Genomic DNA, 26,689 nt, shown 5'->3' with positions numbered 1-26,689 from the left:
GACGAATCATTTATCAACCCACTGGAGGCATTGGGAATAATAAAGACAACAGGGATGATTTAAAAAAAAAAAAACTTTATTCACAAGAACAACAGGTGGGCTCTGCACAACAGTGTCTCTTTCTGCATATAGCTTGATCCAAACTCAATGCAATACTTAAATATAGATTTCCTGTATAATCTAAGGAGCCTTAAGTACCGTAGTCGGTCAAACCTGTTCTGCCCTATACATCCAGTATTTATTGAGATAAAACATTATCTGAACAAAACCCAATAATATTACATTACTCTGAAAATCACTCAAATAATTTATAGAATCACATTTGATAAATGCTCTCGTCCGTCCGCTCACAAACCCGCAATGCGTCCAATGCAAGATAGTCTTCAGCCACACAAGATGAAAGCGAAAGCGTTAAAAATGTGCAGGTCAGCCAAGGTATATCACTCGATGATGTGTGAGAAATGAACCAATATACATCAGTTATTAATTTTTCCAGATACATCAATTTTATGTACACTGTTGGAGTCTCCCAAAAAGAGGTCAGACAAAAGACAGTTGCTGCTTCCGTGTCGTGGGGTAAAGGGGTTCTGGAGAACTCAAAGTAGACAGGATAAGCTACTCCTGGAAGGAAAAAAATATTATTATTATACATTAATAAATATATTTATTATATAGACCTTAATATCATACTGAAATGTGCTGGATTTTGCTCACAGTAGATGACAGATTGTCAGAAGAATTAAGGCACTGCTATGGACCGCTCTCGCCTTCCATTTTAACAATCCCACTAAAAGATGGTGCTTCGCCCTCTGCTCCCTGCAGAACGGAGTCTCTGTCACCATCCACTTCTCTGTTCTCACCATCCTGTGACATTAACAGAAGAAAGGGAGACACAATGTCACTGAAGACTTACTGTACCAGACGACATAAAGAGACAGAAAGAAAGAACAAGGCTGTGCATTTTTTAAGAGCTAATAAAACAACTATATTAGCCACAACGAGAGTAAATGCAGTATTTCAACAGCGATTTTGCATCATATCCATGACTCAACAATTCCAACTATGTCCTGATGTGCGCACATCACGGAGAAATTCTTGGGCAAAGCATATCACCAGCTTTGCACTTGAGAATGTGTTTTTCTTTCACAGAGTGGAAATTTTTATATCCAAGTGGACATTCTGTCCAAAAAGTACTTGGAGATCACATCAATGTGTAAATCCTGAATTTACTGGGGAGAGTGAGTTATTTCTTTCAAAGGAAGCAAACAATAAAAATGATTGTAGATCATCACTCGGTCCAGCTACTCAGGACACGGAATCTACTTTGAACATTAAAAATGTCAAATGTTAAGGCAGTGGTGGAAATATTTCAGATTGACCTTGAAAGCCTCACAAAAAAAACATTTTTACTTTTCATGACCAAACCAAAACTTGGTTCGATAGTCAACATCATGTGTTTATTATTCGTTAGTCATACAAGAATATCAAATTCTTTTTTTCGTTGTGGATTATATTGTGGTTTGTAGTCACAACTGCAGGTCCTTTTGACAGATAGCAACACAGCCTGCATCCCTCAGTCTATTCTGTGTGGAATGCATGCAGGAAAAATTTAAATATAAGCAAAGTGTTTGAGTTGCTGTTTAGTCATTCATTGTCAGCAGACTGTGCCCCAAATCTGTGTAACTTTTTCTTAATATAGTGCTTGAATCAGCAGTGCAGTGTGGCCCTCTGCTCAAGCATTAAAATATCTATATGTGTGTGAATAAAGTGTTTAAACAGCTATGACCAGCAACACTGGTCTCCGTAGAAAGCAGTCTTTAAATGTAAGTATACGCTATCAGAACTCACCTTGAGCTCAGACAATGCTTTTGTCTCTGGGACTGGTGGGAAACTTGTATTCGGAGAGAACGCTGGTGAGCGAGGCGACTTTGGGCCACAGGATAAGGACTGGCTCCTTTTCACAGCAGAGGACACCGCCTGGGCGAAGCGGGACGGGGTTGCAGGGGAATAGGGCCGAGGGGCTGCAAAGCTTCTTAGTTTTTCCAGGCTCAACCCCACACTAGGCTCTTTGCATGGCAAACTGCTTTGCCTAGTCATCCGCAGGCTGGCTACATTCTTGTCCTCCCCTTTCGGGCTCAGCTGGACGCTGGTGGCCCCTGTCGTCTCCTCTTGACACTGCACAGGGGGCGGAAGAGGAGAGGCGGGCGACATTGCTCTCTCTGCACTTCCTTGAGCCTCCCCCTGGCCAGAGACAGGACTGGTACTTTTCTCTGCTGCTGAAGTTACATAATACCCAGGTGTTTTTTTGTGCTGAGCCAAGCGGAAAGAGCCGGGCTTAGGTTTAGTTGCGGGTGGAATTTTAGTCTCCTTGACCTCTGCTGGTGAACCTGTTTGAGATGCCCCGTTAGCAAAGGACGGGCTCTTGTCATCTGCTTTTAGGGAACTTGCAAGTGATGAGGAATGAGTAGATTCGGGCATACTTCCATTAACAGTGTCTTGGGTAGAGGCAGTGCGAGTCAGTAAGTCCTCCCTGGGTTCAGTAGGTTGCAGCTCTCTTTTTGAGTCCACCGTCTGTTCCCTCGGTGCGACGCTCTCTTCCAGCTGAAGAGAACCGATATCAAGTCCCTCCTCTGGAGCTGCAGGGGCTGTCTCCAGTGTCAGAGCAACTTCAAAATATCTCAGTTTCTCCAGAGATTTCTGGGGCACAATTTTAAATGTCGTCATCCCCACCTTGGGGATGTAGTCCCTTGTCAGCTCATTGGAAGGCTTGGGCTTTGGCTCAGAGTCTGTGGCATAAACATTTGGGGCCTTCGTCGTGACAGGGGCGCTGGGTGCCGAGTCTTGACATGATGAGGTCTCTGGGATGTGGGATAAGGCAGGATTCTCGAGGTTGGCTGGGTCCAGCTCCTCCGTCAAAGTGGCCATATCTTTCTTCCCTGATTCGGGGGAAGACGCATCTCCTGCGGAGGGAACTTTGTCCATGTGTTGTTGCGGCGGCACAGTGAGCGGTGCGAAATCCGTTTGCACTTGAGCGTCGTCTCCAGTGGGGCGTGATGTGCCGATGGCCACTGGGCTCTCCGACCTGTCAGCCTGCTCCCGGGGGGTTTCAGTGTTTGCCTGAACAGAGGCCTGTGCTTCCGCCTCCTGCGTTACAGGTTGAGCGAGGCTGCTCGCTACAGTGCTGCTATCACCTTCAACACTTTCCGCTATGGACCCTTCACAGATTGGCTGTGGGATGACATTTTCAGCTTGACACGGACCCCCATCTATACAGGGGGATACACAAGAAAATCATATTTAAAGGGAGTGTTGACTGAGAAACAAAAAGAAGACGGCAACTTAGCACATTAATAATAAATAATAATAAACGTTATTTATATAGCACAACAATGTCAAAACGTGCTTTACAGAGAATAAATAATATCAGACAGGCAGACAGAATGAGGTTAACACAAAGGAACATGAATAAAGAAAATCAGAAAGATAAAATAGGTAAGATCACACAATATGTACGCTAAGTGTAAGACATATACTTTGAACCTTTGTGAAACATCTGCAGAATGGATATGTAAATACAACTTAAACCCTCGAGCAAACTCACTTGTATCTGCCAGTTCAGAAGAGGCTGTGGCAGCAGTCGTCTTCACGTCACTGAGGGCTGCAGGTTCAGTCAATGTGCTCTGCAGTTGACTGAAAAGTATCATAAAGACATAAAAGTATTGCTAATGCAAATGACAAAAAAAAGCTAAAAAACATGGCTCAGTCTTGAGAAGTCTTACTAGAGTTCGTACTTGCCATCTGAGGACAGATCATGAGACTGATCTTCCTCATTGCCCTCCACCGACACTGTGCCTTGTGACACTGTGCCTTGTGGCTCAGTGTCTGGGGACGGGGAATGCAGTGAGACATCGGCTGAGGCGCTGAGGCTGCTGTCCTCTCCCTGGGTGTCACTGGCAGTTGCGGACATTAGAGAGGGAGTTGTCTCCTCCTGCTCCATTATCTCCTCCAGTGTGTTAGCAGCTGCAGCTCCTGTAGAGCATCATCATGAAGGAAATCAGTCTTGTTAGAACAACAATCAGTGGAGCATCTCGCATCACAGGATTCTGCTTTGGCAAGGGCGTGTATTGACTCTAGCATAATTGTAAAAACAATTGTGTTAACATGATTTCGCAAAATGTTATGACATTAACAACTGGGTTGGCAAAAGTTTAAGAGTTTTTTTAAAACTATTTTGCGTTGTTATATTTGTTTTGCTTTTAGTTATGATGCATCCAACATACAGTATTTATTCATATCATCGGTTTACACATTTCCAGTAAAAAGGTTCCTCCGATGAATGAATTCCCCTTAATAGTCCTTTGCATCTCTTTCTTTCCCTCTCGCCAGGTTCTTAATTTAGCACTTCAGGGAAGTGCATCAGAGAGGAGCAGAGAGCAAAAGGAATTTCAAGGCTACTTAAACAAAACTCGGTGTTCCCAGCCTTTGATCTCTACATCTACTGAGCCGCACCGTGTTGTTTCGGGAAACAGCGGAGGAAGTGATCTTTAACTGGGGAGGACAAAAACGATGGTGTATACATGCAGACGGGAGTTGTAAAGTTTCCACTATTACATTTTGTATTAATGGGTTCTGGGAAATGTGCTGCTACTGATGATGGTTAATAAAAGAGCTGTGAGATTTTCTGATCACACAACACACAACAAGTGTGAGAAAACAAGAAATAGCAAGACATAAAGGTCTCAACATTTAAAGGAGAGTTCATTAAAGGAGTGTGTAGTGTATAATAATGAGGGATATTCAGGGCTCTTACTAGTGTCTAATCAGGATACACTCGATGAGAGAATTAATTTTAATATAATGGTTGTTTAAGCTGTAGAAAATTTTCAATAAGGGATTCTAATTCTGTATATAGATCTAGATCTTGCTGTCGTTTTTCCCAGAAAAAGAAAATAGGCACAAAGCGAATGCTTTCACCTCTGTAGAGTCATGGTGGTGCCAGAGATCTCACTTACCACTCACTACATCTGCAAATAAAACACAAACATCTGCATGGCTAGATAAAATCCAGAGAAAGTGAGAAAATGTTTTTGGAGGGGGGTTGGGGTACTGACCGTTTACTGAAAATAGATAAAATCCAGTTTAAAGTTTTAAGTCCACTGGACAATCTTTATCATTTTAGCAACACGAACAAAAACTTAAATAAATTGGCAATGTGGTTTATAAAACTTCAGTTAAGAATATTCCTTCATATTCATAGTTTCTGCTTTAAATTTCTCCGTTTACAGGATGGGTGGTGTTTTCCTCACAGCACAATACAGTGAGGGTCAGACGTGTCTATACAATCACAGGAAAATATGTCAAAGCAGTTTAATAATACACAACAAAGGGAAACTACCAAAGGATCCATACCCTGCAGTGATTTGGAAAGTAGCAAAAACAAGCTTCTCAGAAACTTTTTTTTAAACATTTGTCTGATTGTGGTTTGGGATTTTTTTTGGGACATTTCATTGATATCTGAATAAGCAAGACTTAATTACTGATTAGATAGAGTAAGTGTGTGTATTTAAAAATGGGAGAGAAAAAATACATGTTGGACAAGAAACAAGGCAGAGAGTAATCAGAGACCGGGAAAAGAGGCAAAGCTTAAGCTCTAAAATACTAAATGAATGAAAATGTCTAGTATAGAGAGCATGCTGGCAGAACTCTGAAGCCTAAAGACTCTATAGAGTTCAAAATAAAGCCTATTTAGAAAAAATACTTTTCCATGCTCTCACCACCACCACCGTAGAGTTCCCATGACCATGCTCCCTAAACGAAGCACTGTTAAACAATGGCCACTAGGAGGCACAAGAGTCAAATTAAACTTTGTTACAAAGTTTGACAAGACCTGTCTTGGGGGTCAAAGTACACATGACAAAATATCATACATCGGGCAATACTTCATATCCAACGCAGCAGTGAAAGAATGTAAACGTTCGATGAGAATGACCACAGCAACCCACCGAGTGAGTTGTGGTGGAAACTCTTGCAGGAAACACGGATAAACAGACGAAAATGTAAACACAGACCAACCTTGCAAATTTTCATCAAGAGGAACTGTTTCTTGGACGACAGCACTGGGGGATGTGGGGGGTGGGGGGGCCTTGCGTTTGGTTCTCTTCAGTGACGACTCCGCCGAAGACCCCCGACTCAAACCAGCCATCTACACAACAGCATTAACTTCAGTTGCATAATCCATGTTAACACATAAATCTTATGACGTGTCGTTCTCGTGTTCGGAGCTTTGCTGAGATGTCAGAGCTGCTGTCTCAACGCCCAGTCCACTCACCTGGTCACTGTCCAGTTGGCCGGTAGGTTCCGAGTTGAGTCTCCTGCGGGTGCTGAGGTCCGAGGGGCAGCTCTGGGACACAAGTATTGGGGGTGGGGGTGCACGCCTCTTCTTTGGGCCGTCGATGGGGCTCGAGGGAGAGTTGAGCGCAGGCAAATGTGTGCTAGGTAAGGCCATGCTGAGCGGTCGAGGTTTGCTCACAAGCACCGGAGAAGCCGGGGCACTGGCCGTTGTTGCCTTTAAAAGAACAAACATCCAATCAGAACATGATAAGAGGAGTGTTCCCAAACAACACAGTGCATGTGAACCAATGGCAAACCAAAGTAAAGAAACCTCCCTCTGGACATTTAAAGTTTCGTAAAAACGCTGCATTACCTGGTCAGAGTTTTTCTTGCTTTTTCTAAACTTGCTGAAAAGGCCTTTGTTTTCTTTCTCCTTCTGATTTTTATCTTTGCCCGGCGTAACTATCCCTTAGGGGAAAAACAATGTAGAATATCATTTGTCAGAAATATGACAGACCCATTGATGTCACTCAGACAGTTTACAAACAGTACCTGCATGAGTTGGTGAGGCTGGACACACGGGAGAAGCAGGTTGTCCTGCAGAGTCACCAGGCATGAGCTTCAGTATCGAGCAAGTGGTATGTACAGTATAGCAATAACACAATGAGTGAGTAATGTCGTAATACATTAGCACTTACCTTTTGTGTCTCTTGCATAAACCTCCCTTATTGCATAATCGTTAAGACAACTGGACAAGTCCAGGGGGGCCAGTGATTGGATATCTCTCAGTAGAACTGTAGTCTCTGTGTCAAATTCACATTTCTCACATATTGCTGGTAAGAGTTCAGCCAGGGGAACTCTGGGATTAACTCGTAGTATTGTTTTCTGGGTCTTTTTGTAGTTGATCACCATCCGAACAGTTGCCTGGAGAACACAAAATGCTCCACTATGATAATGATCTGTGGTCTGATAATCGATCTGTTTATTCAACATGCAGTATGATGTCTAACGTGTTTGACGTACCTCGGGCATTTGAGGACTTGCCTTCTTGTTTTTGTCTTCCCCTTTAGGTTTCAGTATTATCTTCTCTGCAGCTAAGGTCCCTATGAGAGCATTCGGCTTGAGCTTGATGTTGTTCCTGTTGGCGGTGACCAGTTCCAAGGTGTGGCTCGATGGGTTCAGGTGATACTTCGCACAGAGTGTCACCAATAGATCCATTAGGGGTTTGCTAAGAGACAAGGAGCGGGGATAAGCATTTGTTAGAGGGGGAGGAGCCAGTCACACAGTTTAAAATATAACATTCTGATCAAAGCAATTTTGAAATGTCCCATTAAACAATGGCATGGAAATGGTCTGGATTATCTCTTCACTTTGATCTGACACTTGATGATACAGTAAAAAAGACAACGCCTTAAACTTATTCCTCAAAATAAAGCGTCAACTCTGTTGTGCGGGCAGGTTTAGAGGGAGAAAAGAAGGCAAAGAATTCAGTGCTTAATCCGTTCATATCAGATTGGTCTCAGTCATTTCTCAAGAGCCCGAGCTGCAAAAGATACCTATGAAAGAGTGTTTGTAAACTGCGCGCATTGTGAGAACGATAATGATATCTTAAGTAAACTTTGTTGATGGAAAGTCCGGGCTGTGTGACGTAGAGTAGAGTAGACTTGCAGAAGGACACGCAGACCTTGTTCCAAAAAACTCTGGTGCTGGAAACTCAGTTTAAGTATTTGAATGAAGGATTTAAATTTGTATTTATTGCAATGTAGCATTTGATTATATAAATAATCATCCTATATGTGCAAATTCAGTGCAAAACGGTTGTATGTATGCAACTGTCTGCATTAAACCATGCACACATCACGATTGTGAGATACGGATTCAGTGATTTTACAGTACCTGCCATGGACCATGGTCATCTTTTCTACTCCTCCTGGCAGAACCACAACCAGAGAGAGGTCTTTGTCAATGAGGTTCTCTTTCTGGTCCATGGTCAAATGAGGGTTTCCTGGGTACCACTGTGAGAAACCTGGAGAACCCAGATTCTTTAGTCCTGGTGGGGATGGTGCCTTGCTTTTGGTCGACACCCTGCAATTGGACAAGGGAGAGTAAATTATTTTAATTTCTTTTTAAAAAGTTTGACTTTGACACTGCCAGACAAATGAACACTTAGAGAGATGACTGGGAATGTTTTTTCCACTTATGTGCGTGTTTGTCGAGTTTCATTTTTTGCCTCTTCAAACAATAACCTGATTGAAAATCAAAGTGCACCAGGCAACATGAAAGGAATCCTTTTTTCCTCAGGTTTTTGGAAGGCAGTGAAGCCACTAACTGAAAGAACTCAAGTCCGCTTTGTAAACAAGTCACAAGACAACCAAGCGGACAGATTTACTCATTGACCCTGAAGAAATGGCTGTGAATGGTCAGACTTGTGAGACAGAAATTAAGATGCAACATAGAGATTTCTCATTTGTTACTCTTGAGCGTTTGTCTGGACTTGGCATTCCTGGAAACAGTCTCAATAAGTGTGGGAGAGAGCAGTAGCAGTCATGGGGGTTACAGACTCATCAAATATGCCACAAAACAAATCATAGGCCAATAACTTTACTATACTGTATCACTAATTTAATTTTTCTATCAGCTGTTCTCCTGTCAAGACAGTAACACTTTGTAAAATGTGTGACGCATTTGTTATCACATTCTCATAATGCTCCTGAGAAGTCGTGAACAATAAATAAAACCTGCTGTCAGTAAACAACAAAATAATGTTTCCTTTGGAACGGGGGTCATCATTATAAGATTAGCTGTAACCCATTTTATTTTGCTTTGTGTTACTACTCACATGAAATAGAAAAGCTGCAGATGTGATGCAAAAAAGCAAAAAACAAGATCACATCAGCTCAGCAGAGGCCACACTATTGTACTGCGATACCATCGAGTCAGTCAGTCAGTCAGTCAGTCAGTCAGTCAGTGAGCCAAGGAATCGGTCACTTCAGAAAACATTTGGTCAGCGTGTGCATGGATGAAAAGAGTTTTTGCAGACCCGGTGCCCTGAAGTATAGTCTGTAGAGTCTCACGTGGGGGCACTGCTTATTCAAACAAAGGAATCCGAGCAATGCAAGGTCACAGGCTCCAACGAGGCACGTCTACAGAGGATTATTAGTCTTACTGTGGGGGCGGGTGTCCTTAAACACCATGACTATGACTTATATTTAAAATATGCACACATGCATACACACACGTAACATAACATACATGTGTAATTCAAAGGTACCATATTCCGCATACACGCAACTTACTTGTTTTGAAATCACTAAACGGCCTCACGCCACCTTACCCAGCAGACCTTCTCAGGCCTCGTACCCCTGCTCGTACTCTTCGTTCTGCCAACCAGCTGTAGCTCACTGTACCCAGGTATACAGGACTTGAGACAGAGCGTGGCAGGGCGTTCACTTTCGCTGTGAGGGCTCCACAACTGTGGACAAACCTTCCTTTGTCAAACAGACAAACTGTCTGGGTCAGTCACGATTGCTTAAAAATATTATTTGCAAAGAGCTATTGTGCCAAGATCAGTCAGTCAGTCTTCTGAGTGTAATTTTTTTAACACAAATATGTCAAATGGAATCACGTTGTGCTCATAATTAATAATTCATTAGAGCTGGGAATATACTTTGCCACCTATATTACTGTAACAGGCTGTATATTCCACCATAAAAGGGAAGTCATCATAATATCCGGACACTATTTTTAATGGTGACTATTTCTGTTCTTGAAGGGGTTTAGACATTGTCTATGTCCATGTAATTCTGCAGCAGGGGGTGTGTTGTTAAATATCAGATGTGTCGTGATAAAGGGGATAACAGTGAGCACTGCAGGTTAAAAGGAAAAGCTCACAGAAGTCAGTGTTCAGCCAGCCAGCTGCACCCGGAGACTTGGATGGCTATAGCAAGTTATTTCTAAGGTGGCTAATGCAAGCTAAAACCTCCAAGACTCATAATTTACAATATACTGTATCTGTCTGCCATCTTGTATTTGTTACTTGCATTCTTCAGAGAAACACATTCCTTCTCTTATGTATATGCCACAAGACAATGTAACAAGAAGGAAGCATCAGTCGTATCTACAAACGTCAGGTTTAACGCGTTATTGTCCGCTATTACTCAAACAACTGCACAGCGGGCTTTGAAATCCATACGGTCAGTAGTGAATTGGAGGGTAAACACAGGTATACTGCGTATTTATTTTTCAATCGGCATAGCGAATATCCACTTCTAATTCACCTCTTTTTGAGATGGCTCCATAATAGTTGGAGAAAAAGGCTGTGTCGTTATGAAAAGTAAACTTTAACAGACTGATACACCATGTTTGCCTCATCTGGAATATGTTATACATATTCATGCATTAGGCCCCTGACAAATAATGTTGACTTTATAATGCCACACCCAGACAGACACTATCTGTTGCAAATCAGCTGTTCCAAGTGACAGTTTGCAAAAGAATCCACTGGGTCATAGACTCCTTGCATGATCGTCCACTTTTCATGTGCGGATGGACTAAGGAATAACCTTTACCCTGTGGGTTTGTATTGATGCAATATCTGCATCTGCATCAGAAATTAAATGACAATGTGCAAATGTTACAGGCCCATTTTGGGTGTCCTAAAAAAGCTAAAGTTTGAAACCTTTGTTTATCCTTTGCTAGAGGGGACGCTTCAAAAAGAACAGGACATAAATTAAGAGTTTACCCACTTCTCCAGGCACCACTACACCACTGCATAAAGTCGTGTTTCAGCTGATCAGAGGTCAACCAGTATCTCTCTCACTACAACAGGAAGCAACAAGGATGACACTCTGTAATTTGAGAAATTGCGAAGAGAGCTGAGGCAGCAGCAGAAAATCAAACAGGCCTGTGAGCAGATGGACAAAGCAGAAACCCACTTGTGTGTCCGTTCATCTTTGACCCACCAGTAGCCAGGATAAATAAAGATCTAAAGCAGACAGCAACATGAACAGCAACATGTCTATATCAGAGCCTTTTGCCAAATAGGACCCTACATCCCTGTTTTGCATTTAGATATAGCATTTAACATCAGTTACGAATTTACAGTATATCTCACATGTGTGTTTATGTCCTTCTTGACAAGAACTTCTCAAGGCTGCAGTATAATGCTATACTATCCTTGCTTCATGATGCCTGGGAGACTGTGGGCAGCAATAGGGTGCGGTATGGCGGGTAGGATGTCAGCACTCGACGCTCCCACAAACTTTTATGGGGAGTTTTGGGGAGCGGGCTCTTTTTCAGACAAAGTACAAAGCACAGACACATAAAACTGGTGTTGGGACATTTCTTGTCTTCCAGTTTCCGTCGCTTCTGTCCAGCACCTAGTGCAAATCAGGTTTGGATGGCACGCTTTCGTACACCTTCCAAGGTGTCACGTCAGCTATACAGTTACTACTCTAAACTATCATATTTTACTCAGTAAAGTTAATAGTTAAAACACATTAAAGTTAGAAGTGAATAATGGGCATAACATTTGTCATGTGGCAAAAAACCCTCCAAGGAGCCAGTAAGCTGACACATTAGAGCCATAACTACGTTACAAGGTCAGGTTTTCTTGATACATCCATTTTCAGAGTAGTTTTCTCTGTGTGTGTGTGTGTGTGTGTGTGTGTGTGTGTGTGTGTGTGTGTCTGCCAGATGGTTTTGGAACTTGTCCGTCTTCTAGTGGATCAAATTAAATTCATGAAGATTTTGTTTTTGGTCATGTATTCAGCTTTGTACTACACACGTTTGATCTGGATGAAGAGAAAATGCCTCTATCTGCCGGTCATCATTTCCACCAAATAAACTTAATAAAACTTGTTCCAGTGAACTGCTGGATTGCAAAGGAGAGACTTCACATGGAAGAAGGACAAGGCTGCACACTTGTGACCTTGATGCAGTATTGATATATCCACTTTCAACCCTTTGGCACATATTACCAAAATGTTCCATAAGAGGTGTATTTTGTGCTCCTGTTTGAGAAAAGAACAGCTCACATGTGCAACCAAGGGATTTGCTGAGGATTACCAATCGAGTTTCCACAGCTTTAATGACGTTTTCGAGCTGGTGATGAGATATTTGCATTTCAATATGTTGCAATGATTGGATTAACAAATGAAGATTCAAACCATTTTTGTTCCCCAACTGTTGGGTTTGTATCTTGACAAATCAATCCTGTCTGAAGTATTGCAAGTATAGTTTTTTACAATATAAAAAAAAAGTGCTGTTTATGTTCATTGTCGCCGTTGAACATACTGATTTTGACACACAGTTCATGGAGCTGCATGATGAAGGAGGGTGATTTACGTAACAGTGCACAGATGCGGAGCAGGGCGGTGGTTCCACCCCGACTTCCAATGTTTTTCCCCCTGAGGGGTTTTAAAAACTGCTAAACTATCGACATGTTTGTTGTTGTTGTTTGTATCCAAAACTATTATACACTATTAAGGGATGGAATTGCAATTGTAATTGTAACCCCGCCACCTCTAGGGACCAGAGAATAATAATACGGAATGATCCTGATATGTTAAAGAGGAAACCTCCTCAACCTAACTGCAGTTCAGAAAGGAAACATACAAGTAAAGAAGGGAGTGTGAGATAAATATACAGATCAGACCCTGTTGGTATGGGGCCAACGTGATGATCGTGTATTTCCTGCAGAGCATGTCAACAGAGAGTCGAGCTAAGCAGACATTTACACTGTGGTCTCTACTGGGTACAAAGTCCCGGTTTCTTGGCTCTGGCTGTTTATTTGGAAAATGGGATTAGGATCTTTTAGCCCTGTGTCTAAACTTTTCCACACGTTGTGACGAATGGCCTAATACGGGACCTTGTAAGCACATTTGTTTAATTGATGCAGTTCTTATGTGGCTTGCCATGAAGTAAAGAGAAAATACTATAGTGTGATATTTTACTGTGAACAATTAATAAATTAGCATGGAAAAAAACACCCAACGCCCACGCCTCAGGTTCAGGGCCAGTCCAGTTTTTACAGCATGTGTCGTCAGTGATTACATCAAGACACCTCGAGCATGTGACAGACACGGACACACGGGCTGGTTTGGTTTTTGCCTTCCGAGCCTGTGTTTTGTGTTGCCTTTTCAGACGCCGCTGAATGAGAGGAGACGTGTTGAAGCTTGACTGTGCTGATGCTTCATTCACAGGGTTTCCCTGGGAGGTCTGACACTCACAAACAAGCCAATTCAATACCACAGGACATGCGTGACAGTCTCCGATCGCAGACTAGCAGGAAATAACAGGCCTGCGGTCATTGTGCCATTTGCTGCCGTTTCACCGTACGACAAATTTGTGTACTTCCGTGGTGCAAACAGACGGACTCAAAAGTCCAAATAAACACTGTGAGCTGTGGGGGGGTTTTCTATGATTTATTTAACTGCAGCCACTAATTGATCTGTGAGTTGAATATGCACATCGGTTAAAACAGATGTCTGGTGTTCAGCCACACACACCTGACAAAAATATGCCACAGTAGATCGAGACAGGCGAGAAAAGGCTCCAAAATCCAGATGCTACCCCTCATGTAAAAAATATTTCAAATACTTCTGTGTGAAACAGAATGACAGCGAGAGATGGGGGAGAGTTTAAAGACTGGTGAAAGAAGTCATTTCCTAGAAGTAATCCAAACAAAAAAGACATCTCGACATACAGCCAGAGCTGGCTCCAGGGGGCATGACTTTTTCTAGAAACATTTTAGTTACTCCTATGTGTTTTTACCACACAGTGCATTTTAATTCCGCGCCGGTACAAACTTTATCCTGAGGGTCTGAGAAGGTTGAGGATTGGCAAAAATGCCAACTGTGGCATGCTGACAGCTGCTGAGCAGCAGGATGCCCCCTTAGGGAATCCATGCTCATGTTGGGTTCATGTACAAAACAACACACAGGTTTTTCAAAGAGGGTCCCTCTGCCCGGTCACAGTCTCAGTTCAGACAACACCCCAACTATTTTGAGAAAGAAGAAGAACCATTCAATGCTCCGGTGACCAGAACGCAGAAGTTTCACAAGCTGGCGGGTACAGTTGAACGTGCAGGCTCAAACATGCCAGAGAGCAGCGGCTCCAACACACCCTTCCTCTCCAAGTCAAAGCACAAAAGACAGGCAACAGTCTGAACGAAAACAAAAAGAAATAGGACACGCATAAGGTCTCGTACGGAGGAGTTCAGTGATTCCGATTAACCCTACAGACACGACAACCAGAGGCAGAAGTTTGGAGAGCAGGTGTGACAGACCTGCTTTTCCTCTGCCTCTGCCAACATTTCATTCCTCGCTCTTACCTCTTCGTCCAAGGCTGTCTCTCTCCGCTCAAATTATTTCCATTCCGCTGAGTATCTCCCATGAAAAAGTCGCACGGACTAAACGGTGTCAGTGTAGGTAGAAAGAGGGGCCCACCTTAATGCCACACCCAAGCTGTGACATCAGAAAATATGTCTCCCCTGTCTAAGATCAGTCCCCCCCCCCCCCCCCCCCCCCCCACCCACCCTCCCGGTGTATCTGAAAGCTCCTGCGCTCCGGTGCGTCGGCGGCACACTCCCCCTGCGGTCATGAGCATGAAAGGTAAGCAGCTTTGCCTCCCTGTGCAGACATGAACCTGGTGGGCGGGGCCAGCGGAGCAGCAGTGCACCGAAACCCACACTGCAGGGCAGGTCACAACGGTGACTGTGGATAACAACCACATATGCTGAATTATCATGATGTGTTTCACTCAGGAGTGGAGGAGAGTTAATCGGGCCCCTTATCTCCGTTACTGTGCTTCTCACAGTCTTGGAATCCTCCCACTCACCTAATTTAATCAGGTAACGATCCCGTGTTTGCTTTTCATTATGAAATACAATGCAAAACATTGCCAGCGTTTCAGAACCACGCCTCACTTCTGCAGAGCTGACTCACTTGGAAATCCTGTTGGAGGACTAACTCTGACTAACAAAGGGCCTGAAAGCACCTACTCTAAACACCGACGAGCCCGTGATTGCATCTTTCTCCGCACTTTCTTGGTTTCAACACGTGAAAATCTTTAGTAAATAATTATGATCGACGATCAGACATGATTTTTGAGATAACACTGTTCCACTCTGAAACTATCTAAAACTGTGAGCAAAACCATATTCTAACGTCAGCACAGATATTCACGGGAGCAGCCCAGATGCCCTTATTAATGGAGAGCTGTCAAAAGAGGCTGTCAGCACCTTGCACTTAACAGACCCAGGCACATTTCCTGATCCAGGCAGAGAAAGCTGAAGTTTTTTTCCTCTTCTGATGTTTTCATTGTTAACTTAATCAACAGAACAAGAGGCTGAATAAACAGCTTTGTCTCGGCTTCCTTTCATTTTCTCTGATCTAAACGAAACGGTCGTTACAAACGCAGCAGCTGTGCGACCATTGCTTCAAACATCATTTTTAAACCTATTGTGACTTTCCTATAATCACAAATCATCAGATATAACAAATACAATTATATCAAATATTAACAAATGTCCTGAACCCGATGACCAACCTACAACAGGTATATTGTTTTTTTGGCAAATGTGAATGAAATACTTGATAGAGCTTTGGCTTTGTTGTGGAAACTGTGCACCGCCTGATACGGACGCAATAAAAGTTGACTCTCCATCATGAAACGAGTCAGCAGTCTTACACTTTCACTTGAGAATGTGCAGCCCCGCTCCACAAACACCACCAGCGAATACCGTCACGTGATAAGGAGGTTAAGTGGTGGAAGGAGATGTCAGTGTGTACGAGCAGGCGGGAGGAGCTCAGACGTTACTCCTTTCGGTGGTGCTGGGTCGTCCCCCCTGAGAGAAGACAAAACACACGGCCAGAGCCACAGCTGGTAACTTGATGAGAAGTCGCTCGGAGTAAACTCTTTTTTAAAGAGGGTCTGGAAAGGCCATTAGCGTTATCGTAAGCAGTGTGGGGTGGGGGTGGTGGGGGATTAGTGAGAAAAGGGAGCACAGGGACCCCATGAGAACTTCCCACTTCCTATGTGTATTGTTTATTATTGCAGGCAAAAAACAAAAAACTCTTTTTCCCACAGCAATTTCCAGCCCATGCCTGGTTAAACTCAAACCCTCTGGGCGTCCCCGACACACACATGTAGAATTCTGATGAATATTTAAGGACCAGTCTTGTGACATTATCTTTTTTCAACGCAGTATATAATAACCCCTTTTTTTCACGATCCACCTCATTTTCACTCGGCGTTATTACTCCCATGTGGCGCTCACTCTTGCACCACACGTTGTGCAGCAGAGCCAGAGTAAGCCAGCCGGCCACGTATGTGAGGTAATGAGATTTAAGATTATATGCCGTTATCTCTCAGCTCCCCTCATTCTAGACTGTGAACTGGGGTCCGCTCCGGTACATTACCCTCACCTTATCTCGGAGCAGCTCAAATAGTTTTTACTCTAAACATCGCAACAAAACAAACCCTGGTTCTGCTTAGAAGAAGAAAAAGTGACATAATGTGTTTTTGGTCTCCACTGATGCAAAAAGTAAAGGTTTTTTAATTGAATAAACATGTCAAGAAGGTGAGCGGGGAAGTAGTTGTTTGGTTTTCCATATCATCGTCCAGCATAGTTTGAAAAAGATATGGTAATTGCCCCCCTAACCTCTGGGGACGTGACCAAATGTGTGTTGTTGGTTGTTTTTTTGAGATAAAATAACTCGAGATAGAAAGCTCCCCCTGAGTCGTGACTTTAACTATCACACGGCGTTCTTTCATCTGAAACAATGCAGCATTGTCTACGGTGGGGCATCTTTCAAAAAGGCGCACCAGCATGCTGTCCCTCTTTCGCAGATCACATGAACTGAGGTCTCTGAAGCCGGTTCGCACACAGTGACTCTGCGCTAACACAGGCACGTTCTGTGTCTTATTACATTGTTGTTGTAAACAGCATATCCAGTCAGTGTTGCACAACAGAAAAGAAAAACTCCACATTTTAGCTTAATGTCACCACTGGGTGACACCCATTTCTCACATGCAAACTCAGGGCGAGGACAGCACGACCGTCCTGAACTTTTACAGTCGTGGCCAGAGGAGGAGCTTTTGCCCTTTTCCTCCTTCTCTCTGGAAAAAAATGTATGACCTTCACAAGTTTTATTTATATTAGTATTTCTGCTCCTGAAGATTCTTCAGTTTCAACAGAATGCAGCACCTCATAGGGATCGTTGATAGTGAAATGGGGCTAATGATGATGATGATGATGATAATGATGATGATGACGATGATGAATGTTCACGCTAAAAGTTCATAACCGGTCTGATTTGAGGCTAAATTCACCACAGGATCGAGTGCTGTAGTGCCCATGTGCACAAACACCTGGGTGGGTACATATGCACTGAGGTGGTGCCACCTGGAGAGCAATTTAAAGTGGTGCAATTTCCCATTGGCTACCATCTAATATTAGTTTACGCTCGGCTTTATGATTTGTCATTGGTTGGATACTTGCTCGACAGCTTGTCAAGGTCTTGTTCAACAGAAAAAACCTGTAGTATACTCAACCACTACCAAACGTGACAGGCCAGGCCTTTTTGCACACGTTCAGTATCTCATCTAAACAAGACAAACACTGATAATAAAGGTCAAGTGAGACAAAGCAATTTGTTTTCTGCGACGCGTAGAAAGTTTGAATGTTGGTCGGGATAAATAGGAGTTTCTATTGAGAGAGCACAAAGGACTCATTCATGATAGGTCATATTAGACAGGCTGAGAGTGGGAGGCATCCAACTGTTATGGCCTGGAAGAGTGTATAACAGAAACAATGAGGGGCCAGGGCTCCACGTCCATTTAGTCAGTGTACAGGCACAATGTGAGCAGCAGACCTGTTTAAACACGCAGCCGTGCACAACATCACTAAAATACGAATAGTTTTAATGTCTACTTTAGAGTTAAGGAGAAAAAAACAGCCCCCCACTGCGTTTCATAACGTTCATACCCGTCCAGTGAGAAGAATTCACTGGTATTTACGGTCAATGCGTTGGTTTCAGTGCGGTAACAAAGACCACCCATTCTCCCCGGGTCCCTGGTGGTCGTGAGCCATTTGGTCTGTTTTAGCCCCGTGAGGCGGAAAGTATCCATGAGATAAAACATCCCACTATTCAAAAGACACACCAGCTCATTAGCAGGGCGAGCTCGCTGGGCCTCAGCTCAGATTTTTCCTCTTGCTTTATTACGTCTGGTGGGTGGAGATCGCTGAACGACCTTTTATCTCGCTTCTTGGCTGCAGATGATATGAGTGGGCTTCCTGAGGGCAGCATGCCGTGGACCGAATGACAGCCTTGTTGTCTCGGAGAATAGTTTCGAGAAAAAACTGTATATACTGTATATACTGTAACATATTTTTAGATTTTGTTTTCTTATGTTTTTTTTATATTGCTGGTGGTGACTACCAAACAAAATGTGGTCGTACAACAACAATGACAATGAAGCCTTATGTTTCTTATACTGTAATATGCTTCAGTCCACTCGAGCCCCTGCGGTTTTTGTCATCTTGTCTTTTGTCTCTGTTTCCACCACACATGCCTCATCTTCTTCAGCTATCGCTTGGCCAATGAATCAATCAATCAAACTTTATTTGTATAGCACCTCTCATACAGATTAGTGTACGTGCTTCACAATTGACTGATGAGCCAACAATAAGACTAAATAAATAAAAGCCTGACAACGAAAAACCTTCTTTTCTTTTCTTTTTTTTTTAAAGATAAGTAGAAGAATCAAGGTCAACAAAAGGGGATAAAATCTTGCCATGGTTTTCATCTGCAGACTCAAGCGAGCAGCTGTGCCCTTGGACTGCCTGCATGCTGCCTGAAAACAGCTGTGGGGATTCACGATACCTTAACTAATTCCACATTCTGCCCCGAGGAGAGCCAGCCATGTGAGATCATGGTTTAAGGTGTGTCCAATTTAGCAGGGCTCCAAGTTGCAAGCCGCACGCTGCTGAGAGCAGATACGCAGGAATGACCACGCGTCTTGAAAAAATAATCTGTGATATCCGTCAAAAAAGTTATCTTCCTGGATTGTTACGGTGCTGCGAGGTTGGTGATTCAAACGAAGCGTTTCTTCAAATTAATTTACGATTTAGAGAACAAACCATACTAAGAAATAAAAAAATAAAAAAACTTCATTCAGTAATGTCATTCAGACTGTTAATAATAAACTATAAATGTATGCTAGTTAGCAGATTACTGGCAACATCGGAGCTTGAAGAACAGCCCGACCAGTGATTCTGGCAGGGGCAGTATTTGGATAACGAATGAAGCGCAGCTCTGGGGGTCAAATGAAATCCTCACATACGACTGCATTGCTCAAAAAGTGAGCAGCAGCAGCTCCAAATATAATACATATTGGCTCCAAATATAAGAAACCACAAATAAGACTGAGAACACGTGTGTTCGCCCACACCCCAGCAGCTTATGGAAGAGTGTGGTTTACTTACAATAGTCGAACCACAGGGTGATTCAGGTCGTCTGCTGCTCTCCATTGCCAGGGAGTGTGGCCGGGCTCCCAGATTACAAAACACTTATGAAATATGAATGCAAGTGACAACAAGGGGGTGTTTGTTTTTTGTAAACTGTATATGATGTGTCTGGATGCTATTTTTTTGCAAAGGGGAACTGACATTTTGCAGGGCAGGAGGACTGGAAACTTAGCAATTATGGAATACTGGACTGGAAACTATCATATGTTTGAATTCTCACCTCTAATTAAAATCTCAAAAGCTCTGCAGATCTGCCCTGGATGCCAAAGGCGTGAGTAGTGACTGTAGAATGAAAAAAAAGTCTGGAAACTCACTCCCAGTTTTTCTTTACTGATTCCAACCACTGGAATAAAGGCAGCTGACATCATCTCAGAGCCCGTGAACCAAAACTGATGGGAAATTCCATCATGTCACACTTTTTTTTTTTACAGTGAATTACTCCGACCGTTGGGCACGACAAATGAGTATTTTATACAATATCGGTTTCACGTCCAGCAGACGCCTGATTTCCACAAGAAAAAAAAAAGGGGGGGGGGGGGGGGGGGGGGGGTGGCCGGGCTCATCACGGAGACAAGAGGAGGTAGAATGTTTTGCCTGCAGAATACTTCCCATGACCTCTAACATATGGTCAAGGCAATTTCTCACTAGAACTCTGGAGAGCAGGAAATGAGGAGGGTTCAAAGGTTGAAACGTCTGCAACAACTGTGACTCTGCGGCGTTGTGCTGAGTGAAAGGAATGTTTGTTGAAAGTTGGATCTGTAGATACATTTCTTTTTGATTTTTTTTTTCTTACAGAAGGTGGCATTATGCTCATGCCTTTCACAAACTGGGTCCCTGCTTCAGCTTGCTCGTGTTTGCCACTCACAGACAGAGGAACTTGATTTTGGTGGTGTGCACGATGAAGAAAGAAGCTAGGCCTTGCTTCCCTTTGAGCTGTTTTTATCATTTTATTTTCCAGACAGTGATGCCAGGCTGGGGAGGTGTGGCTCAAGTTATAACTGAATTAATATTTCTAACAGTAAAACAAAAAAAACAAAAAAAGGCAACTGCAGCCGCCTGGTCTCATTAGTTCTTATTAGTTTTTGTTCCTCTGACACTGACTAATGAAATAAAGAAAACCCAGAGATGACAGCTGGTGATCCAAATGACAGATACATACCTCAGACCTGAGCTGCGTGGATGGGGCCGCGATCCATGATCATCCATGACTAAACTCATTGGTTTAACAAAATCCCTCGGACTGGACACACACACACACACACACACACACACACACACACACAAAGAAAAAGCAGAATTCATCTTTGTTAGTGGTTCACGACCTGAGTGCTGTGAGTGATGCGAACACAAACACTGAAATGTGGGCGAATCCCACATGAGGTCATCGCTTTTTCATAGTCCCCACGAAAAACTTATTTTGTCTTTTCTTTTCCTTTCACAAGCACTAGTCACGACTGAAGTGACCCGCGTCTCACCATGAATGCAGTTGTCTGTCGGAGCAGCGGTCGACTTCCATCGGTCTTCAGAACAGAGGAAGGTGAGTCGCCTCGCACAGATGTTGTGTGGATGAATGATCCACCGCTCCGCGTAAATCCCGTGGTGTTGTTGTTGTTGTTGTGCTTTCGACGCGCGCCATTCCAGTGTCCTTACTCTGTCTCTTGGTTCTTCTTCCCCTCCTCTCTTTTAAACCAACATTTCTAACGCATTCCCCTCCTGACGCCGAACACGACTCTGCCAACTTGTTTGGCCGAGACCCGGAATCGCGACGCCGAGCTGCAGAGAAAAGGAAGAAGTGGGACGTCGCTCAGCTCCACTTCACCTTCCCTCCGGCTCCCGATGGTGCGCTCGGCCGAACGGGGTCGTGTCCAAATTCACGTCTTGGCAATTAACCCACGATGTAACACAAACATGTGTCGAACAAATCATCAGCAGTAGGAAATAAGCTGCACGAGAAAAAGACACCGGAGCAGTTGTTTTGAACTTCCTTTTAATAAATGTGTCATTTGTCTGCAGCGACATCGTGTGGCTGCTCGCGGAAACGACCCCACACCCCGTGTGAGAGAATAATAAATATCGACGTGGACTAGAGCTGCGACAATTCACCGATTAGTCATCGACAACTGACCTAAATAAATCAACAATTATTGTGATCATTTATTAATCTCTGAACTGATTTCAGCTTCTTAAATGTGAGTATGCTCTGATTTCTTTGCTCCCCTGGGACAATAAACGGAATATCAAAAACAAAACATCATCTTTGGGTTTTGGGGAACACAATCAACACTTTTCACCATTTTATGACATTTCATGGGCCAAACAACTAATCGATTAATCGAGAAAGTAATCGAGAGTAATCGTTATGCTGCAGCCCAAAAACAGACTATTGATTACATAAGAACAATTATATTAGAAATAATCCCACATGCAATAATTATCCAAAAGTAAACAGACACCTCTACATTAGTCTGTCCGATTCCAAAACTGATTCCAAAACTTCCAAAACGTCGTAGACCTGTGCAGTTCTTCCACACCAAACTGGGAAAATCACAATTGTATAAAACAAACTGCTGCCACAAAATTGGAAGCACAATGTTGTCGAACATATCGCTGTAATCTGTGGCATTGGGATTTCCCTTCATTGTGGCCAAACCCCAAACTGTTTGGGAGGATATCCCTGTCATACAGGTGGTGCCGTGCCGGAGACATTGGCGTCTGCACAGTAGAACATCTCCGCGCCGTGTGAACAGTCTTGAGGGAAGAGGCCCGTCATGGTCAACCCAGTGACCATGACGAACACGCCAAGTATTATCAAGACGGAGGCGAACAGGTTTTCACCTTGGAACCAGCGGCCAGGGGAGAGTTTGAGGATGCACGCTGATGGAATGATGAAGATCAGTGGCGTGGCGCTCAGAACACCCTAGGTTAGAAAAAAAATATATATACAAGTTAAACATAGTCAAATGAACACCTGTAAATAGAAAAAACACTGGCTGAGTAGGGTTCACTTACATTCAGCTCCAAAACAACTCCGAGACAGTCATAGGCCAAAGACACCGATGTGCAAACTGCCACTATGAGCACGGTTATGGCAACGTGTTCGATTCTTGAAAGATCGTGACTGAAAAAGACGTTGGATACCACCTGCGAGGATACACAATAGTGTGAAAAATCAATTTGCTGCTGGTGTGTGCGTGTAGTTAGATGTACACACCTTCTGCAGCTAGAACAACAACCCTGAAGGAAAGAACACAGGTTCCTGAACACGACCCCGACACTGTCGAGCTGTCACCTGCTGAGAAGCTCAGCAGGAGCGACGGGTCCAAAAGTGCTGCTTTCATTTGTACATTTTTATCGACAAAGTCATATCTAGACCCTCAGAATAAAAGTTTCCCTTGCATATGTTAGTGTTTAACTTTTAAAGTCTTGAGTGGAAAGACTTACCTCTCGTGTAACAAAACACTCCAGTGGAAATGTGGTTATTATGCTGAGACCAAAACAGAAGCGACCAAATGTGGCCAGGTTATCCTCCCTGCAGTAGTTCTCAAATATGTCTGCTGCAGAAGTGGACATGTGATCTCAGTATACATTTGTGGTGTTAGAGAAACTGAATGAAATGCACGTGCACCTCAACTGGACATTTTGTATGGATACCTTGTGAGTAGCCGGTGAAGGTGGTGTAGCCAGCGACTGCAAACGCAGCACTGATCACAAGCGCAGAACCGACTGAGACGTGGGTGACTCGAGACCATTTAGCTGCAGTGGGCTGCTCCAACGAACCATAGACAAGGAAGCTGTTGTGGTGGCAGATGAAGGCTGAAGAGACACACAGGGCCGGAACATCAGAGCTCTATAATCGTACCACAAACACATTGTGCTCCGTAGATGTAGGCACAGACACAGTTTGAAACAGTTCCCGTCTTTGGATTCGATGGTAAATGGTGCATATCTAATTCATTTGGGACTAAGACGCAGCCCACTACCCAAATCTTATTTCAGGCAACAAAGCACTGCATTTTCCTGAGAGCATGCAGACCTGTTTTCAACGCAAGCAGACAGAAAATTAAGCCAATAATTGCCAACTAAAAATACAGCAGACACAGTGTACAGCAACATTATCATCCTATTGGAATTGTGTTTTTAGTTCTATTTCACCCACCACCAACTTCTGAAAAAAAAAATCTTAAGATAATTACTTTCATCACCAAAACTTTTTTCTAACACCTGGCTTCACTTTGGCAACACAATCCACGATCAAGCATGCACATCAAGCAGACTCACCAAAAGACATAACACCAACTGCCTGAATTGCATTCCACTTTGCAAAAGCCCATGCATTCTCTGTGGGAGGGCTAGAGAGTGATTTGTTTTATATTCAGTCGTAAAGGAACACAGAGAAGAAAAACATGATTGTGTTTCTAGAAGCATGTCAGTGTGTATTACTTTCTGTTGTTCATACGCAGGAATATTTAAATTTACTATGGGTTAGCAAATGGCAGATTCATACATTTGGGGTCCAAAGGTAGCTGCTCTGATGATTGCAATGATGAGGATGGTAAGTGTCAGCACCATTGACAGGAGGGACACCTGGCAACACACATGGAGGTTTTACAGGGCATCTCGGAAATCACCAAATTACAGTGACACGTCTCGTCATCAGCCTTACCTTCCCCAGTCGGTCTATGTTTCGATACAGTGAGAGAGGCATGGTGAACGCAAAGGTTGACAGCAAGATCACAAAGTGACGCTCGGCAAGTACGTGATCTGGACCAACTGCAAACACAAGACATCACGACCACATTAGAAATTAAATATTTGGGGACCTTGGATATGGACTGCGTGTTTAACAATGGTGTCATTTTGGTTGTTGTCTGTGGTGGAACAAACAGTATGCGTCATACCTCCTGGTATTCTCTGAAACACTTTGGTCAGCATGTCACCAGTTGTGATGTTGTAACTGACCATGGCTGTGAGGAAAACAGAGGCAACAGATCATTCCATTATTCATATTCATCTGCTGGGTTATAAAAAGTCCAGAGGCAACAGCCATAGCAGCACAATAGAAACAAATGACTTTGCAGACCACATTTGGCAATTAGACTTAACATGCTGCTTTATAACAAGATACAATAGTCAACTTTGGATACTTGCTATAAAAAAACATACCAATGAAAGGATACAGGAACTGCAGTCCAGATACAATCAAAAATCCAGGGAAACCAAATGTGCTTTGCACCAGTGACTGATAGCTGTTTGTCCCTGACAGGTTCCCTCCTTTAATCAATAAGATGATGGAGTAATCTGTGATGAAACAGGGTGTTGTTGATTTGTTCATTTGAAAAAATTCATGTCTCCATTCACATAATAGTTCACCTTCAACAAACTCACCTGTGATGAACGCAACGACTATGAGAAGCAGGAGGCCAAAGGGGAGCCCTGCCTGGTTCAGGGCATATGGTAAACCTGGTTTTAAAAAGGTGAATAAAGCATTTATACTGTACTGTAGCTGAAGGGAAATCAAAGATGTTAGGAAATCATCAAATTCATTTTAAAAAAAGGGCTTTACACTCTTGGTAGACTAAGTAAAGAGTCATACTTAAAAATTGCTTTAATTATTTAAAAAAACAATAGGCACATTGACTTTTTCTTGTTACAGGCTTCAGTTGCACATTAAATATAAATTAAGTACCATTGTAATGTTTGTACTGTCATATTTCATAAAATTTCTAACATTTCCTACATGTGATCATATGAGCATGATATTAATACCACAGTGAGCACAAAGTCACATTTGGTCTATTCAAATAACTCTAATAAGACTAATATTTGGGTTTATTGATCCGCTTTCTCTGTCACACATTTATGGACGATTGACGAGGGAAGACTAGGAAAAAAATTAAGAAGTCGGTATTACGATTCATTCTACATAGACTGTAGAAAATAAGGCTGTCAGACATTTCTGTCACAATGACAGCAACTTTTAACTGTAAGGAACAACAAGTCAAATTATAATTGCATTGAAGAAAAGCCGTCTGAAGCTGTAGTTTTAATAGGCACTGTTTTAAACTAATGATTACACTAAATATTGTTTAGAATATTTTTGTAGCCAAAGGCAATGTTTGCAACAAATTGTTTTTGTGTTGTTATATGTAAAACACAAGTTTTCCAAGTGCAGTCAGTTAGGCTGCAGTATAAGTCTACAACAGTTGCTGCAAGGGGAATGTGAAACAGCACAGGCTATATATTTTTGAGGATGAAAGGGTTAAAGGGGAGAATTGGGGGCAACAGGCGGGAGTCATATGATACGGAGGGTATGAAAGCTTCTCCTTGTTGCACAAAAAAGGAGCAACGGCATCTGATTATTTAACTGAATCACGTAGAGCTTGAAATCAACAAGAGGCTGTGGTTTGACACTCATACAATCCACTAGGTATAGTTCAATTATAACTTGTTTAGCAATGCAATGTAGTTGTGCACTGAATATTTGCCTATGATTCCTGATCCAATGATGGAATTGATGAAATTGAAAGTTGCAGATATTGTTGCACTTCTTGCTCCTCCTTTTTGTGGAGGAATTAATGCGGCCCCTTCTTCATTCCTGAGCTGGAAAATAAGACAACAATGCAAAGAGAAATGACAAAGAAATAATAAAACTCTCACACTGTTATTCAAATCCCAGAGAGTCACTTCACATCTACAACAGTACCTGTTGGGCCATCTTGAACACCTGCAGGTCCCTGGTGTGTTTCCTCTTGTCTCTTCTCCTCACATATCCTCGGTGTGACTGAGACCAAGAACAAAAAACGAAAAAAGAAAGTCTGTCAATATCAC

General features: G+C 42.9%; 2 protein-coding genes across 6 annotated transcripts; both read right to left on the bottom strand.

Moving 5' to 3' along the window:
• Positions 1 to 55: 55 nt before the first annotated feature.
• Positions 56 to 21,726, bottom strand: cobll1b (cordon-bleu WH2 repeat protein-like 1b). 5 transcript variants are annotated; one of them, XM_035603993.2, is made up of 14 exons: positions 21,337 to 21,726; positions 21,021 to 21,101; positions 8,227 to 8,415; positions 7,354 to 7,558; positions 7,029 to 7,254; positions 6,883 to 6,927; positions 6,704 to 6,798; positions 6,329 to 6,565; positions 6,073 to 6,202; positions 3,780 to 4,029; positions 3,602 to 3,690; positions 1,849 to 3,266; positions 715 to 864; positions 56 to 621 (listed from the first exon to the last, which is right to left on the bottom strand). In XM_035603993.2, exons 1-13 carry the CDS (start codon positions 21,375 to 21,377, stop codon positions 751 to 753), a joined length of 3,120 nt encoding a protein of 1,039 aa, XP_035459886.2. In that variant the 5' UTR covers positions 21,378 to 21,726; the 3' UTR covers positions 56 to 621; positions 715 to 750. The 5 variants fall into 5 exon arrangements, with proteins under 5 accessions (XP_035459886.2, XP_035459889.2, XP_035459887.2 ...); XM_035603996.2 differs by having other exon boundaries at positions 3,792 to 4,029; positions 21,337 to 21,722; XM_035603994.2 differs by having other exon boundaries at positions 56 to 615; positions 21,337 to 21,585.
• Positions 21,727 to 22,088: 362 nt separating this feature from the next.
• slc38a11 (solute carrier family 38 member 11) lies at positions 22,089 to 26,648 on the bottom strand. Its single transcript, XM_035603999.2, has 12 exons — positions 26,565 to 26,648; positions 26,347 to 26,461; positions 25,247 to 25,321; positions 25,025 to 25,159; positions 24,760 to 24,825; positions 24,525 to 24,631; positions 24,366 to 24,445; positions 24,140 to 24,210; positions 23,513 to 23,674; positions 23,303 to 23,415; positions 22,871 to 23,002; positions 22,089 to 22,778 (listed from the first exon to the last, which is right to left on the bottom strand). Exons 1-12 carry the CDS (start codon positions 26,574 to 26,576, stop codon positions 22,539 to 22,541), a joined length of 1,308 nt encoding a protein of 435 aa, XP_035459892.1. The 5' UTR covers positions 26,577 to 26,648; the 3' UTR covers positions 22,089 to 22,538.
• Between the last annotated feature and the right edge of the window lie 41 nt (positions 26,649 to 26,689).

This window comes from Scophthalmus maximus, chromosome 14, assembly GCF_022379125.1.
Source record: "Scophthalmus maximus strain ysfricsl-2021 chromosome 14, ASM2237912v1, whole genome shotgun sequence".
In the NCBI taxonomy this organism is placed as follows: domain Eukaryota; kingdom Metazoa; phylum Chordata; class Actinopteri; order Pleuronectiformes; family Scophthalmidae; genus Scophthalmus; species Scophthalmus maximus.
The sequence above is the reverse complement of the archived record's forward strand: the minus strand, read 5'-3'. Positions and strand labels throughout refer to the sequence as shown.

Bases quoted from the DNA above. Each gene is read 5' to 3' on its own strand.
- cobll1b (XM_035603993.2), bottom strand. From the start codon at position 21,377: ATGGAAGTCGACCGCTGCTCCGACAGACAACTGCATTCATG. The intron at 21,102-21,336 runs GTGAGACGCGGG...GTGTGTGTCCAG, and splicing joins GACAGACAACTGCATTCATG to TCCGAGGGATTTTGTTAAAC. The intron at 3,267-3,601 runs GTGAGTTTGCTC...CCCCCTGTATAG, and splicing joins TTCTGAACTGGCAGATACAA to ATGGGGGTCCGTGTCAAGCT.
- slc38a11 (XM_035603999.2), bottom strand. The intron at 24,446-24,524 runs GTAAGGCTGATG...GTGTGTTGCCAG, and splicing joins ACATAGACCGACTGGGGAAG to GTGTCCCTCCTGTCAATGGT. The intron at 22,779-22,870 runs GTAAGTGAACCC...TTTCTAACCTAG, and splicing joins GAGTTGTTTTGGAGCTGAAT to GGTGTTCTGAGCGCCACGCC.